Source organism: Zalophus californianus, chromosome 12, assembly GCF_009762305.2.
Source record: "Zalophus californianus isolate mZalCal1 chromosome 12, mZalCal1.pri.v2, whole genome shotgun sequence".
In the NCBI taxonomy this organism is placed as follows: domain Eukaryota; kingdom Metazoa; phylum Chordata; class Mammalia; order Carnivora; family Otariidae; genus Zalophus; species Zalophus californianus.
In genome coordinates, this window is record NC_045606.1 from 98,325,154 (window position 1) to 98,342,288 (window position 17,135).

Sequence of the window (17,135 nt, forward strand, 5' to 3'; positions counted from 1 at the left end):
TGTGTACTTCCACCGGAAGGCACGTGTCCTTCGGTTTGACGTGCGGTTATATTAGCAGCTGTGAACAGCCATTGCTCAGAGCCTCCTTGTTAGAAGTTACAAAATGATGGTCCTCTAATCCCATCACTTAGTCCTCATTTATGAGCTGGAATATTTCCATACAGAGCGTTAGTTCTGTGACGGTTCCTACAGGTAAGGTAAGGCTAAATGCTGGATTCTTCCTGCTTATGTCCTGATATTCAAAATAACGAGTTAGTTACTTGGCATTTTCCAAGATTGAACATTTCTTTTTATTTTAATGAACTCCTGGAATTAAACATCCCTGATGTATTTTATTCCATCGCAGCAGATTCTTACTGATGTTAAAAAATCATCCTTCTTTGTTCCTGGGGGTTTCTGAACTGCCCTCTGTTTCCAATAGTTTATTTGTTTATGTGACATTATGTTCCAGGCTTATCTTGTGCATTTCCAGCCCTGAAATCAGTCACTTCACCCGGCAGCCCAGTTTCCTCTTAATGAAAAATCATATTGAGTGATGACAGTCTGTTTCTACAGGTTGTCCTTGTTTGGGGCCTTTTCCAGTGGACAGAGCTAGGACATAGGTCTACATTTTTTAAAAAAGAAAAATTATGGGTTCCTAGTGATGTTTCTAATTCAAATTCAGGAGTATGTAGGGTTATAATTTAACCTCATCAATCTTATATTCACTTGTCCTTTTCACACACTGAAATTTTCAGGGTCCAAAGCATCAAGGTAATTACTCATTTGTATTGTTGCCCATGTAGAGAGCATTTCAGTAACAGAGAACGCAGGGTCCAATTTTACCTGAAAGGTCACGGTGAAAGGGACATTTGTTGACAAGATGAGGATGCATATTCTGATTAGAGCAAACAGCATACACAAAGATTCAGAGGCTTGAGAGAGCACAGTTCATCTAAGAAAGAGCAAATACTGTTGTCCCAGAGGAGTGATGGGTTAGGGAGTCAGGAAGGACTGGGAACATGATGAGCTCACATTCAGTGCCGTGAGCCGTGAACGTTAGCATCAACCAGAGACACAAGCTGTTTTCTGTGTTTAGGAGATATCTTGTATTTAGTTTTTGGGTTTCTTTTTAAAGATTCATTTATTTATTTTAGAGAGGGGGGAGAGAGTGAGCAAGCAGGGGAGAGGCAAAGGGAGAGAGAGAGAGAATCCTGAAGCAGACTTCCTGCTGAGCACAGAGCCTGATGTAGGGCTCCATCTCATGACCCTGAGATCATGACCCGAGCCAAAATCTAGAGTCAGCCACCTAACTGACTGAGCCACCCAGGCACCCCTTGCATTTCTTTTTAATAAAAAGCATTTCTACTTTGTCTATATAAGGAGAACCTGCAGGATAGAACTTGAAGGATGGCGATCCTTAACTTTGTTCTACATCAGTTCAGAGAAAGTGCAGCTCAATTATTTTCTACCACTTAAAGAAGTCCTTGCATCCTAATGACCCATTTCGTGGTATTTTTCTCCCCACAGAGGACAAGGTGTGGACTATAGTGTCTCACGATTTGCAGATGCAGACCACAGTGGTGGGCTACAGCCCAGAAAAGTACTCTGTGACGCAGCTCGTGTATAGTGCCTCCATGGACCAGATCAGCGCCGTCACCAGCAGCGCCGAGCACTGTGAGCAGTACGTCTCCTATTTCTGCAAGATGTCGAGGTTGTTGAACACCCCAGGTAGGCTGAGAATAGAGTGTTACTTTTAATTACTATCTCAGCTGGTGCTTGGAATTGTCCAAACAATCCAACAGGTGTGACTTATTATCTTACAGTCCAGTCTCCAAAGTGCAGGCAGCTGTGAAAAAAGGAAAACATCACTTGGTTGGTTTCCTGGGGAATGAAACTAAAGTACAATTTTCAGAAAAAAATTCCATTGTTTTCAACTTACAGATTTTTCAATTTTACGTGCATATACGTGTGTATGAGTGTTTCTGGTGCTTAATTATCAGTAGTTGCTTTGGGCAAAAGTATATCAGAGCCTCTTGTGAACTTTCAGGTAATACCTTCTGAGTTCTTCAGCTATCTTTAACGTAAAGCTGAAAGCATTCTAAAGGCTGCCCGAGGTAAATAACATGTAGAATAGCGATAAAATTTAGAGCTCTTTATTGTCTATAGTCATTTAACAGTATCTGCTTGTCTCAAGAAGTTCGACCTAATTTTTTTTTCGTGATGGCTTCCTTTAAATGATACCTCAGGATGTGTGTGTGTGTGTGTGTGTGTGTGTGTGTGTGTGTGTGTGTGTGTGTGTGTGTGTGTGTGTGTGTGTGTGTGTGTGTGTGTGTGTGTGGTATAGAAAATAAAGAGTTTCCAAAGGCTACATTAGAAATATCTTTTCCAAGAGATCCGTATGCTTTGGGGTTCTTGGCAGCAGATTCAAGATGTTGACAGAAAACTAAATCCCTCGGTCTGTAGTATAACAGAGTAGAAATAAAGCATGTGCTCTGAGTCAGAGAAACAAATGTTCACACTTTTCAGCCTGGCCGCTCTCCAGGTGTGACTTTGGTGGAGTTATTTGAACCCTTAAGCCTCAGTATCCCATGTCTTTTTCATTCAAATAGGGATCATAATGCCTACTGCAGGTGAGTGAGAATTTCATAGGGTCATGCACTAAATGCTTACTATAGGGTCTGATGCATTTAAGGACTTCACAAATAGCAAATAGTGTATTGATTATTCTTAATATTAAGAAACTTTAGAAGTGGCGTTGTGCTACATCACAGACCAATGGGCTATTTGCTGCCCCAAATCAGTGTTGGATTGGAGGCAGTATTGTGGGGAATACTTACAAAGAAGAGTTATAAAAAACATTATATACAATATTTTAAAGATTTGAGTGTTTTTTTTTAATGTGTAAAGCCTTGTGCTGAAATTATAGATGAGTGTAACCTATGGACTCTAAGAAAGTAAAATCTGTAAGTTGTGGACATGACTGGTTCAGACACTTAGTTCTGCTGAGGTGGTGCTTAGAGGCAGAAAGACGATTTGAGGATGTTGAAAGAAGGTAAGCAAAAGTCCAGAAGACAAAATGTGAATGATCCTTCAGGTCATGGTGAGAAGTAGCTCAGCAAAAGCAGAGTTCAGTAACAATAGGAAGAAATAAGGTTGGAAAACACATGGGAGAAACTGGGGGCGGAAGGGTGTGCGGGGAGGTGCGTGACCTAAGTGTTCCGCTGTGGACCTGGGATGTTTTGCCCTGAAGGCTGGTGCTTCTCAGACTTCGGCAGGCATTGGAATAACCTGGGACATTAATAACACACAAATTGCTGAGCCTCAGTCCTCAAGTTTCTGATTCACTAGGTCTGAGGTGGAGCTCAAGAATTTGCATAAGTAATGAGTCCAGTGGACTGAATTGTGTCCTTCCAAAATTTGTATGATGAAATCCTAACCCCCAATGTGACTGAATTTGAGATAGGGCTTTTAGTAGGTAATTAAGGTTAAATGAGTTCATAAAGCTGGTGAGATTGGTGGCCTTATAAAAAGAGGGAAAACGAGCTCTTCCTCTCTCCCACATGTGGACACAGTGAGAAGGCAGCCAGCCATCTGCAAGCCACGATGAGAGCCCTCACCAGAAGCCAAGATGTCTAGCAACATGATCTTGGACTTCCAGCCTCCAGAACCATGAGAAAACAAATGTGTGTTAAGCCCCCCAGCTGTGGTATTTTGTTATAGCAGCCTGAGTGAATTAATAACCTGAGGTCCCAGCAATGACAACATTGCTGGTTTAGAGACCACTCTTTGAACACCACTGCTGTGGGCCATGGGAAGCCTTCCAAGTCCCTACAGCCCAACTGTTCTTCCCTGCACTTGCACTTACCATCGCCTTTTTTACTGGATCCAATTTTCAGTGCCGGGAAAAGTCAACCAAGGATGATAGAAAATACAGGGCACTGGGTGCAATTAACAACTTCCATCAGCTTGTCAGCACTGAGTTTCATGAGTGAATGCTCCTTACTGAGGTGCATTCCAAGGATCTCAGTCAATTAGTCTTCAGTCCATGTGGGTGTGGGTGAGGACGGGGGCAAACTGCTGACCAGACAAGTAGCTCGGTACCATCCGCTTTATTTTCTTCCATTCTTCTCTTTGACTCCAAAGTCAACTTTTGCTTTTTGAATTTTGCTCTGGTGGTTACAAAACACAATGTGACTTTTAAATAAGTTCAGTTGACGGTTTGGGCACTAGGAGAATTAGGTTGGAAGTAAGCAGAAGAATTTGCCTCTGGTGCCGGTCTTGTTATTCATTCCTTCCCTCTTCCCTCCTGGACACCCTCCGCCTCCTCCCTGCAGCCACTAAGAGGTCTCACACACTTACTATGCTCCTTTTCAAAACCAGAGGGTTTCTACAACCTCAGGAAAAATAGGATAAATTTTTTAAAACAGTATTTCAGTTACATGTTCTAATAATAAGCTAAACATACTTTTTGTCAACCTCCAGACGCCTTTTCAGGGGGAATAAACACTAAATTGAAATCAAGAGTTAATTGTTAATCTGCACAATAGCAGATTATTTTCTTGTGATTCCAGACATTGTATTTCCAGACCTTTGTAGATGATTATTGTACTTAATACATTGTACTTTGAAAATAAGTTTATCGTATGCTGCTTGCCTGTATGTACATATATATGTGTATAATTTTCACTCACAAAAGATTAGTACTTAATAAATGTTTGCTGATTGGAATGAAATGAAAATATATCATTTTAAGTATTACCTCATCCTACCTTCAGGCAGTTGTTTTAAACAAGTTCAGGTTTGTCAAAATGCTGATTCCAGGGCCACACTTCTCTGGAACTCTCATTTGATAGAACTTGGTTGGGGCCCAGGAATGTTTGCTTTTAAAAAACCATCCATGGGTAGTTCTGTGATCCAAACACTAAGAAACACCATCTTTAATTTATGGTGTGAAGGTCTCTCATGTTAGACTTTAAGATTTCAATTCTCCATGTTAGAGAAGATTAAAGGGAATATTAGAACTTGTCTGGCCAATTAAAAGAAAATGGCATACATAATTACCTGCTACTTCAGCTAACCTAGGTTGGCATTGTAGTATTTATTAATCCTTTTCATAGACAAGTCTCTAAATGTTATACAGCAGCCTTCCCTTCTGAGTCATTCTTCATACTCCCAATTTCTGTTTCCCAGGCTAGCTACTCTGTAGAACAGCTGAGGCAAGAAAAAGGAGTAGTTGACAGCAAGTGTTTCTTTATGATCGTGTTCGGTGTATGGGCAAATAAGAACACAATTTAATAAAAATCTTTAATTTGTTGTGTTTTTTTGTTTTTGTTTTTAAAGATTGTATTTATTTATTTGAGAGAGAGAGCACATGAGAGGGGGGAGGGTCAGAGGGAGAAGCAGACTCCCTGCTGAGCAGGGAGCCCGATGCAGGACTTGATCCTGGAACTCCAGGATCATGACCTGAGCCGAAGGCAGTCGCTCAACCAACTGAGCCATCCAGGCGCCCCTTTAATTTGTTGTTTTAAGGAGCTAATGTTTGCTGTAATTGGTTTTTTTTTTTTCCTCCTTCCTGGTAACATTCAATTTTAAATATCCATTTACTCCTCCTTAACTAAGACTGAATTATATTGGAACTTCTGTAGTAGTACTTGTGACATCTGTTTGAATATAAAGTATATTCATTATAGTCATGGCAATTAAAATGAATATCAAATGAGTTTGTAATAGTTATGCACTTAAAATGTTATTCTTTATTTTAAAAGTCTTAGCCTCAAGAGTTCATTTGGGGCTCTATAGTTTCTAATGATACTTATGATAAAGAGTTGATTTTGTGTGCATATGGATCTCATTTTTATTTTGATAAATGTTTGGTTGTGCCATACCGTTAGCCAACAAGTGTAGCATTACTCATTTTTGGTTTCTCACAACTTTACAAGAGTAGTAATATTCTCTCTTCTTTTTATTGCTACAAAATTTAAAAATGGAATCAATTTTAAAGTAAGGATTTTGCCATTCGTTATGGTCATATCTATTCTTGCCATGTTACTTACTAATTCAGTTGTTCTTAGTCAGCTTTGTAAAAGACATAGAAACAATACAAATTTACTTTATTCCATAGAAGAGCCATAGAGTTTGGAGGAAGGCCTACCAATTTGGGAATGAACAAATTCTCCCTAAACAAAGGAGACCATTAATGGGTATCCAAAACCAAAAGGATGTTAACGTGTTTTATATTTGTAACCCCAGCACTGCAAATGTAATAATATCTGAACTTACGAAAGACAAAAATCATTAAACAATGAAATATACTTCTGAAATAAATACTTTCAGAACCTGACTTTGATAAGTTAGATACCAAGAGAAAGTTTCATTAGATCCCACTTGAGAAACGTCTTAGCAATCCTAATGCTTTTAGATAAAATATTTCCCTATATTTGGGCACAACCTATTAACCTGCTTTAAAGTACTCATTTGTATATCTTAGATATAGGTAGTAGAATCAACATGAGTCATGACTGCTTATCTGCAGAGTAATTTTAGGAGAGGGGAAAATGCAATCTTCCCCTGGACCTAGGAGTAAAGATAAAGTGAATGACTCTGAGCAGTTGTAATGCCTTCATCAGATGACTCAGTGAGGTCATGGGAAGAGCAAGGAGAGAACACTGAAGGAAAAAAACACTAATTTGAAAAGGTAATTGAAGGAGAGGTTGCAGCTAACTAACAAGACCCAAAAGTGATGATCAGAGCAGTAGGAAGAGAGTCAAATTAGGAAATCCTAATAATCAAGAAGTTAGAGGAAAGGAGTGTTTAACAATAAGCAAACAAGTAAAAAAAGAAGAATGAACAAAAAATTGAGTTGTGGTCAGTAGTGAGACATCATATAGGGAAGCCAGGCCTTGGCTTTGGCTGTTGGGAGACCACTGGAGTTTCCTTGGCTTTGGCTGTTGGGAGACCACTGAAGAATGAATAGAAGAAGGGAACAGCAAGTGAAGGTTTTCAAGAAGTTCCATGGTAAGGAGGGAGAGCTAAATACAGATTTGCTGCTTAGTCAAAAGACAGAACCAAAGCGAGGGTTTGGGAATTTCTTATATTTTTAAAAATGAGGGAGTTATGAGTAAGTTTATAAATGGAGGAGGCGGTGGAGAGGAAGAGGCTAAAGATATAAAACAAAAAGAAATGACGGGGCCCCAGGAGAGACAAGACAATGTGGAATTTGCCTTGGGGGAAAAAAAAAATACCTGCTCTGAGAAGGGAGATAAAGGAAAGAGTAGAGATTTTCATTAAATTCTATTGACCGACACCGTTCTTGACATTTTATCTCCTTTAACTCTCAGAGTTATGTGAACTAACTTTTATTATCTCCACTTTGCAAAGTAGGGCTCAGAGAGGTGAATAAACTCACCAAAGGTCACTGTGGCTGGAAATGAGAAAGCAGGGTTCAAACACAAATCTAGCTTCTCATAAGCCTTGCATGCTGACTCACTGAGGAGAGCGTGAACATGGGGAGAGATCAGCGCCCCCCGCCAAAGTGAGGCTAGAGCAAACCGCAGCATGGGATCCACGCATCCCATCTCTTCAACCACCATGAAAGAACGTTTTCCTTCGTGCCTTTTACTTTTTGTCTCTGATTAGAAGTGCTCTTTGCCAAGTGACTTTTGGTCAAGTCCAATATTTCTGATTAATAAATTAATCTTAAGGGCAGATTTACTGAGGACAGCTTGACTGACCTCTACTAAAAGGTTACTGCATTTCAAGGTGCCAACCTCTTGAGCTTTGAGGTGTGACTTTGAAAAAGATTGACCTTCTAGAACTTGATGAAGACTTTTTATTTCTGCCATTTTATTTTGTGAGTGCCTGTGCATAGCTTCCTTTATTTTTAAATGACTGAAATAGGAATGAAGGGACACTTTGAAGCAATCCTATATCACACTGCAGAATTTGGCAAGTATCTTCTCATATACTTAAATCATCAACATTTTTTGTTTGCATATCACCTTTAAAATCATCCATTTCAGTGACATAAAATGAAGATAAACCTAATTGATTAGTGTAAATTATGTTTAAAAATACCTCTCTCCTCAACAGGATACTGAAAAAAAGGAATTTTACTATAAAAATCCCTTGCAAATATCTAATTTTATTAAGAAACATTGGGCAAGGATTTGTTGAATACAGAATACTCTGCTAGGTGCCATGAGAATACAAGGTGGGCAAAGAATAGTTTTTAAACAGCATTTGCCATAAGATATAGAAACTTTTTTATAATGAAAATAAAGTTATTTATTTTCTGAAGGGATTTTACTGGTACCTCTTGGATAAAAGATTGAATAAATTTAGAATTCATAACAATTCCTAAAAACATTGGTATGTGTATTTTGTACAGGAGGGACGATCAGGAGCTATTTGGGAAAGCTTAGGAATGGGAGGAGAGAGGGTTTTTGAGTTCCATGGGCCAGTCTACCAGTCTAGGTTCAACTGGAGAAATAAAACCAGTAAGAATATATATATTTAGAAACTCATTCCAAGGAATTGGCTTATTCAGTAGTGGGACCTAGCTTGGCAGGTCCAGACTTGGGGCAGACAGGCACTCAAGAATGAGAAGAAAGCTGCTGCCCATGGGTAGAATATCTTCTCCACGGAAGACCAAGTCCTTTCATCCTGAATCAGATCCATCCAGCTCATGTGGCCTGATCTCTCTCACTTAAAGTCAACCGATAATGGACTTACCGACATCTACAAAATACCTGCATAGCAACACCTTGATTTATGTTTGGTTGAGTGGGCACTGTAGCCCAGCTAAGTTTGCGCACTAAACTGAGCATCATAGTCAGCAAAGATTATTGTTTTAAAATGAACAAATGAGAAATCCGTTTCTAGAGTAGCGATGATTTATTCCCTCAATTGTGGAACATGGAGCTCTCTCTGTCAGCATAGACAGGTGAAAGCGACATGTTAGAGCTGTTGGGGACCTTTTATTCTCCCATCTCTCCATTCCCGATGAGGGTACATGTGAACCTGGTATCACATTGCCAAATAAAATATTTTATATGGTTAGAGCAACGGTAGTAATTTGAATGAATCAAGTAGATCAACTTTACTCAAGAAGTCAAAAACAAAGATTTTCCTTTTCTCTATGTTGTTTCAAAAAAAAAATTGTGGATGCCTTTATTCCATATTTTAGCCAAGATAGCCTGTGTCCACCAGGGACCTGGCAGGATTCACTCATTGTTGGCTCAGAGCTCCGCCTAAAGGAAAATATTTCCATTGATCCAAGTAAGTGTACCCCAGACCCATAACCTTAGGAAAGCTGCAGCTCCCTCACTCCACATTACTTTGCAGTGTTTCTGTGTTTTTTCTTTTATAATTGAATCAAATCCCATTGCCATGCAAACTAAAAGTAATGTTACAGAAGCTCAGAGAAAGTTGAAAGAACTCACTTTTTTTTTAAAGAATGGATAAGAATGAAATAATACACAAGTTTGTCTTCCAAGTTTTGTTATTTCCCACTTCTCGAAGCGGGATGAAAGAACTTCTCTAAAATACTGAGTCTCCAGAAAGGCAGCTGGATTCTATTATCCCGTTTGCCTGTGATTTACCCAAACCGAGTGATGGGGTAGTTTTTATAGGAGAATGAATAATGTTGCAGACTGTTAGTCAAGTAGAAATGCCATAGCCATTTTGACCTTCATTCTGTATCTTAAATTCTCTTAAAGAAAATAACTCTTTTTTTCCCCCCTCTTGGTGCTGGATCTGAAATTCAGGCTAAATGTATTGTCCTCTATATACTTAAATAAATAATGTTGTAAAATCTCTAAATTAGATTATGATGAAAGGAGGAAAAGTGGCATTAGTGTTTATTAAATGCTTACCATGGACATTTACATATATTGGCTCATTCCATCCATCCCCAAAACTTTGTAAATTATATATTATTATTTCCATTTTATACCTGAAGAAACCTAGACCTTTGGAACGGTTAATTCACCAAAGGAAAAGAGTAAAAATGGTGCTAAGAGTCCAAACCAAGATTAAAATCTAGGCTTTTTTGCCTCTAGACTCACGTGTATTTTCTACCAAAATGTTAATACAAAAACAAAAACAAACAAATGAAAAAAAAAAAAAAAAAAACAGGAGAGTGGGGAGAGAGAGAGAGAAGGAAAGAGAACAAAAGAAAGAAAGGCTTATTAGGGGCCACCTAATAAGCTAATTGGGGAAATTTTTAGTTTTTCCTAAAGTGCAAAATTAGGATGTGCTCTTAGTACAATTAAAACAGAAGGTTGAAGCGTTTTTGTTAAGCAGGAGGCCAAAAGGGACATTTATGAGAGCTGCAAATGCTTCATTTTGAAATTCTGCTTTTTTTCCCCAATATTCTTGATTTGGCCCTGACAAGTATATTAAAAAATATGGTTTAGATGACAATTTGTTTGGAACCATATTGAAAAACATTTGATGTGAAAGAAACAAGAACATGCCTCTCTTTCTATAGAGTACTTGACTTTCATGTTTTAATATCAAGGTATTTCAGATAGCACAGATGAATTGTATAGTGATGAAATAGAAAAATATTGCAAAAGGTTATCCACTTTTCAGACATGAGATATGAAAACAAAATGTTGAATTTTTTTTTTCTTTTCAGAAGAAACTCACACACTTAAGCCTAACACACATGCCATGCCCCGCACTGTATTCTTATTAATTTGCTATTGACAGATTGCTCAGAGACCCTGCTAGAATGGGCAAGGGCAGAGACGGCCAGGTCTGCCTATGGCTGGGCAGTGCCTGAAGGGTGGCCCTAAGACACAGACATAAAGTCACCCAGCAGAGAGAAATTTATTCTCTTAGGGTAGGGAATTGTTTTCTGTCAAAAAAATAAAACAGCTCTCAGTTTCAGGCTTGTAAGTTGGAGGAAGAATGGACAAGGGGAGGTGGTTTCATGCCGGGTAACAGGAAGGAGGGAACTTCATAGGCAGGCAATGGAGGTTGGGTGGGCAAGAGCCAGGGATAGGTGGACAATGCCGGAAGGAACATGGGGAAATAACTAGAACAAAACAGCCTACTCTACATTCTGTCCAGCCAGACTGTAGATTCTATTTAGTACCTCATGTTTTTATAAAATCCTATTGATCTAGTTAGCCCAAATGTTAAAAAATCAATTATCTTTCTTCTTAGAAGGCAGCCATGTAAAGGTCTCCAGAAACCAAAATTTTTTTATTTTGTTTCATTGTAAAACATCAAGACAAGACAGTAAGGTGATCGAAGCAACCAAATTGCTAGGATCAGTGCTATGAGATTGGCGAGTCTAATAAACGAAGCTTAATACATAATCGTGGACAGAGGTTTCAGCTCTATTAACCACGGTTATGAGTTTACATGAAGAGAACTGGTAGAATAACTTACAAGGTTTTAATGTAAAAATAGGAAGTATTAATGAAGTAATATCCACGAAAGCAGGGAAGAAATGTGCATTTCCTAAATGAACAGTCACTACACAGGTCTCATAGACTTTCAGAGATGACTTAAATTCTGGAATCACTAGACACATATTATCCAAACTAATAAAAAGTAGCAAAAAGATGAATTAATACAGCAGATGATTATAATATAAATACTTGGCATTGGAATGTTATAACTTTTAAGGGTGTAACCAGTATCTAAAAGTATACTCTAAACATGATAATGAAGTTACAGGATACTCAATGGCAGTGACTTCTTTCCTCCTTCCGTCCCTGGGCAATTTATTCTTCTTCTGGCCTTGCAATAGATATTGTTCAGATTAGGCAAAGCATCCACCTTCACTATGTGTGTGTGTGTGTATATACACACACACACACACACACACACACACACACACACACACACGTATAAGGACATGTATTTTTTCACCTGTTGGGGTATATACCCGTGCATGTCTCTGTGATAACCTAATGTATCTCTGTGTGTTCTAAATACCACACACACACACACACACACACACACACACACACACACACACAGACACACACACACCCTATATGGTTCCAAAAATAACTTGGTCAGGCAGAATTCCTCCATGAAACTGGCTAGTTCTGATAGACTTCGTGAAAGTAACAACACCCAGAGCTTATTTGAAATGCAAAGAAATCGAACTACTTATATGGAGTAGGTGTTTGCTACTGGAGCTGAAAACATCATTTGTGGGAAAAATAATCAGGCCAGAAAGAACGAAAAGTTGGCTGTAATTTACTGTATTATTAACTACATGTGAATTTCAGATCAAAAGTGACAGAGGTGGAAAAAAAATAAAAGAAAATAACTTATGATACCATACTGCTGAAGCCAAAGTATTTTACCAAGAACAGATACATATTCAATGGAGAGGGGTCAGCTTTGAACAAATATGGGAGATAAAGATCTAAAGTAATATAAACTAAATATGTATAAAAGAATCATCTGGAGTAAGAATAGTCTGGAAATATATAACCAGTTGTTTTTTTAAAGAACTGATTTTCTACTGCCATTTAGAATTGCTGTTACCCTGTTTTGAGCATCACCTCAAGACAGGGGCAATCTAACCCAGGTGAAATGTATAAAATATGTATAGGCATGGTTCAGAGAAATTTTTAAAAAGCATAAATGATCTGAGGAGGAGAAATATAATTGGGGTTATATATGTAGGATAAAGGTCTATAGAAAAAAGTCCTTGAGAAAATAAAAATAATGTTGAACTGCCTTGGAAATTTCATTTTTAATGAGAAAGTAGAAAAACAAAGAAATTGGGCTTCTCTTATATTAGAAAGGATTTAGTAGAGATTTTATCTGAAGCAACTTCTTAGGATAGTGTAGATGAAATGTGTAGAAGTTTCAGAAAGGAAAAGAAACTTAGCTCACATCAAATTCTGAAATTGCATCATGTGGAGAAGCCTCGAAGGCTGTCTGTCAAGATAGCTGACATTACCTTAATGAGTTTTCTACGATCCAAAGTCAGATTCTTTTGATAGAACTTGATTTATCAGCACACTCTCAAATATAATCAGAGTCTGGGAGATTGAGATCTACCATCAAAATGCCACTATATTCATTTAAAATGAGAAGAGTAACTGCTGAAGGGGTAGGATGGTCTGGCCGGTGCCTTCTAGCAGGCAAGGCAACGAAGAGCCAAGGATAAACCAGGACGCCGACAATTCGATTTGTAATGAAACACGGAATGCTGGAGGGACTGGATGCTTTTGTTCTCTACCCTGCCAAATCCCTCCCTGTAGGACTACCACATGGGCAGCCAAATTAGAATCAGATGCTTGCTTCTTGGGCATGGACTGGGAGCACAAGGGGTGAATTAGGTTTTGAGAGAAGGACTAGGCTGTCTGTGGACCACGGAGCCCTTTCTCTTAGGCTGCAGTCATGCAAAGTTCGTCTTGCTCACAGCCCTCTCACCTCTACCCTGGCTCTCTGTCTAGATTCCTTCTGCCCCCGTCTTTTATTATTTAGCTCTGTTAAGATAGTCAGATTACAGTGGAGCGTTGGTCACCCAGTGGTAATTATGTTCCAGTCCTTGCTTTGCGCTGATATTTTGGTTCAACTAGCAGAGGATGATCTTATCTTTAAGACTCTTCAGGGAAGTTCTCAAGACCCCTTCCTGACAACTGAAGATGACAGAGATGATTTCTTAAAGTTCTTTCCAGCCCTCTATTTTGTTGGGAAAAAAATGTTCCAGGTGCTGTTATCGCACACAGATAACTGAATTTCCTTTTCAAAGACTAGGAATGACAAAGGAGAGAAAAGTTGGGTAGACTTAGAAGATGTGGCCTGCGTATAAGTGAATCCTTAGTGTTTTTCCAGTTCTGAGAGGGAAATAATCCTTTTGATTGAGATGTTCGCATTCATTGCCCGGAAACTTGGTTTTGGCTCCCCATGGGGATCAAATGGAATATGCAGATAGAGTACTTTACTTCTTAGTAGCTTTTATAGGTATTTTGATCATTCTCATCATATTAGAACTTCTAATTTAGAACTGTGACGATGAAGAAGCACTTGCTCAGCAAAAATGTCTTAATGTTCAGCCATCTACTCCCTGGAAGCTTTTGTGATAACACATACTACCAAGATAGAGAAACCATTGTGGTGAATAAGACTTATTATTTATCCATGTGTTACTGTTGAAAATAAAAGGCAGGCCATGTATGTTTTGCATGGAACTCCATTGGAAAGCTATCCTATGATACTACAAAGAAAGATAAGGTGGAAGAAATAGAAATGGGAATGACTAGAGAGTAATACAATTAATTTATAGCCAGCCATATTAAATTTGTTTAAGATTGACAGCAGATTTACCCCTGGGAAGGAGAAGGAGAGGAGAGAATGGATTTTATTTTAAAGAGCTCCTGAAACCTAGTAGGATGTGCCTAATGAGGTGATATAATATAAAACATCACTTGATGTGAAATTTGCATAATGCCTCTTTTTCCCTAAGAGATTGCTTTGAAAGAATAACAAAGAAACTGAAATGAGGTGGAAAACAAAATAACAAAACACAAATATTTTCTCAGTGTTTGCAAATATTAAAAATAATTTCCTATCTTCTGATTCATTTGTTCTCCTGAGAGCCCACCTGGATGTCCTCAGAATGTAAAATGATACTTTAATTAATACATTGGGATTTAGATTTCTTTATAACCATGCCACTTGTATCAAAAATGTCCATGTCTGCTTATGAGCCATGCAAAGCAATGGTTGTATGAATTACGCTGTGCTGTGCGGCACCAGACAAACACCTATATGCTGCTTTGATTTATGCACAAACTGTTGTGGTAAATAAGCTAGCCCGTATCGAGGTTCTCCAAAGAAGTCTGCCTTTTGCAGTTTATTCCCTCCGTTTTGCACCTTTTTTCTTTTAATGGAGAACCTTGTCTTCCTGTGGGTGCCTGTTTTCTGACCAGCTCTGCTTATCCAAAGAGGAAACGGTCTTGGTGCTCTCCTGTTGAGATGACGCTGTTACGCCCGCGCCGTATCTCTGCCCCCATCACTGCTCCCTTCACGGTTTCATAGGACACCTAGTGCTCATGTTGCCTTGCTTTAAAATCCTCCCTACAGGGACGGGGAAGCCGGCTGCTGCCAGACATTTTACATTTGTTGCTTCATTAAATTTTAGCATAAAGTTTCCAGTCACTGCATCACCTTGTACATATTGTTTTGCATTTAAAACCCTTCATATTTAATTTTGAAATTGCTTTTCATTCCTTCATCTAGTCCTTCATTCTCTGAACCAGTGTTTATTGACCATCTATTCTCTTTAAGCTACTAAGCTAACTATTGTGGGTGGTTAAGAAATGACTAAGACCTGGGTCCTTAAACAGCTTCCTTCTAGAGAGACGTAAGAAGGTGGGAGACTGGTGAGCCTCCGAAATCACAGTGCACCCAACATTGGCCCTGAAGGCATCGTTGGGTGAGGTCGTTGCTAAAGAATGTGTGGGACAGATGGAACCATGCACACTCTTGCCTGTCGGCATCCTCGGACCCCCGCCCACCCGCCCGGCAGACACATTAAAATGTAAGTGCTTATATCCAGCCACCTGTTTTCAAGGCACTGCTGTCCCTGCTTGCGGTTGTCATAAACCTATTACAAACCCACTCCCTGAACATGATGGTATCTCTCCTGGGCTTCTTTCCTGTGCCAGGCCCTGCCCAGCCCTCCCTGCCATATTCTAGAGGTAAGGTGCCTCTGCACCCAGCCCCAAACACCCCTAGCTTCAGTGTTCTCCCCTGTTTGGTCTCAAGGGCCCAGATGGGTTTATTGCATATTTGAGGTAATACTTAGAGATTATACTATCATTTTCTTTCTGTAACTCCCCTTTTCTAACACCCTTGCATTTTAACTCTAAGCTGTATATTTTTATTTCTGGAAACAGAATTTTGGCCAAAGAAATGTTTAACCCAACTTAGTAAAGGGCAACTCCCCACTCTGAGGCACAGTCTGCTGGCTAAGGTAGCTAGCTCCGAGTTCTTCAGTAGAACTTAGTGGTAGTGTGGGCTGTGGAGAAAGTTCCTCTGCTCTGACCTTCCAAATTCAGAGACCTCCTTTGTGATTGCTTCTTGATCTCAACGCCCTCTAGTCTACCAGTCTGCCCCATGACAGAGCACTACCCTAATGGAAAGTCAGTCACCAAAGCCATTTGCCCTTCATATCTCTGACACTAATAAAAGTACCAAACCCTCTCCCTCAGTGGTCTAACACCCTAGACTCTCAGGAGATGTGTCTTTGTCTTGGCATTCTTATGGGCTTGCAAAAAGGCCAATCCTTCCTTAGAAAATTCAATACCAATTTATATTACTAAGATGGTACAAATATTAATCAAATATGCAGCAACCCCAGTGGGATTTATGTAACATAAATGCAACATCAGATGCTTTGCCCAATAAGTACCCTCCCCTCTTTAAGGACCCTTTGTCTTTTATAAACCACGTTCCAGATTCTGCATCTATGCCACGGGCTAACGGCCAACACCCAGTGTTGTCAGGAGTCATTTAGCCCACTGATGCGACGGCACGGTCCCTACATCTGCTCCTGAATCAAGGAGCTGATTAACGGTGCATTGCAGCTCTTGGCAAGAGTCGGAGTAGGAAATAAAATTAAGGTGTAGGGGTTAGGCAGGAAATTCAGATAAAACTACTTAGGAAATGTAGCTAAGCAAGATATAATTACCTAACTTATAATTAGCCCAGAACATCAGGCCTACCATCCCTAAAGGCTTCTTTTTTGCAAAGAGACAAGTGATACCATCAAGTAGCAGATGGTACTCTTGTATGAGTGCGGGTGAGTAACGGATACTTCTTACCTTAAGAGTGTAGCCTGCTCAGAATTTGGTTATAGGAATTCCTGCTGGCACTAACTCATTAGCTTAATAGCTCATTATTTCTGTGTTTTTCATTGCTTTGGGCTAGTGTGGTTATTACATTTAAAAAAAAGTTCTGGAAAATTTCACTAACATCTCTGGGCCTGATGGCCTCTATCACTCGATCACCTAGAACACCTAACAAATTAACACAACCAAAGTAAATTTATTAATTTATCAAAAGCCAAGAAAGTCGATTGATTTCAACATGGTTCCAACAATTTGTGATACATTTTTATTTTATTCCTTAAAAATTCTATGGTGTATTTTTTAGAAAAGAGGAAA

The 17,135-nt window shown here is 39.1% G+C and overlaps 1 protein-coding gene across 2 annotated transcripts in view; it reads left to right on the top strand.

Annotated features, from left to right (window-relative positions):
* Positions 1-17,135, top strand: part of CNTNAP2 (contactin associated protein 2) — a 2,031,041-nt gene that overhangs the window by 1,407,473 nt on the left and 606,433 nt on the right. For both annotated transcript variants that reach the window (XM_027574309.2, XM_027574310.1), the window contains exon 13: positions 1,510-1,710. In XM_027574309.2, coding sequence (XP_027430110.1) covers positions 1,510-1,710 — 201 coding nt within the window. The remainder of the gene's footprint in view (positions 1-1,509; positions 1,711-17,135) is intronic.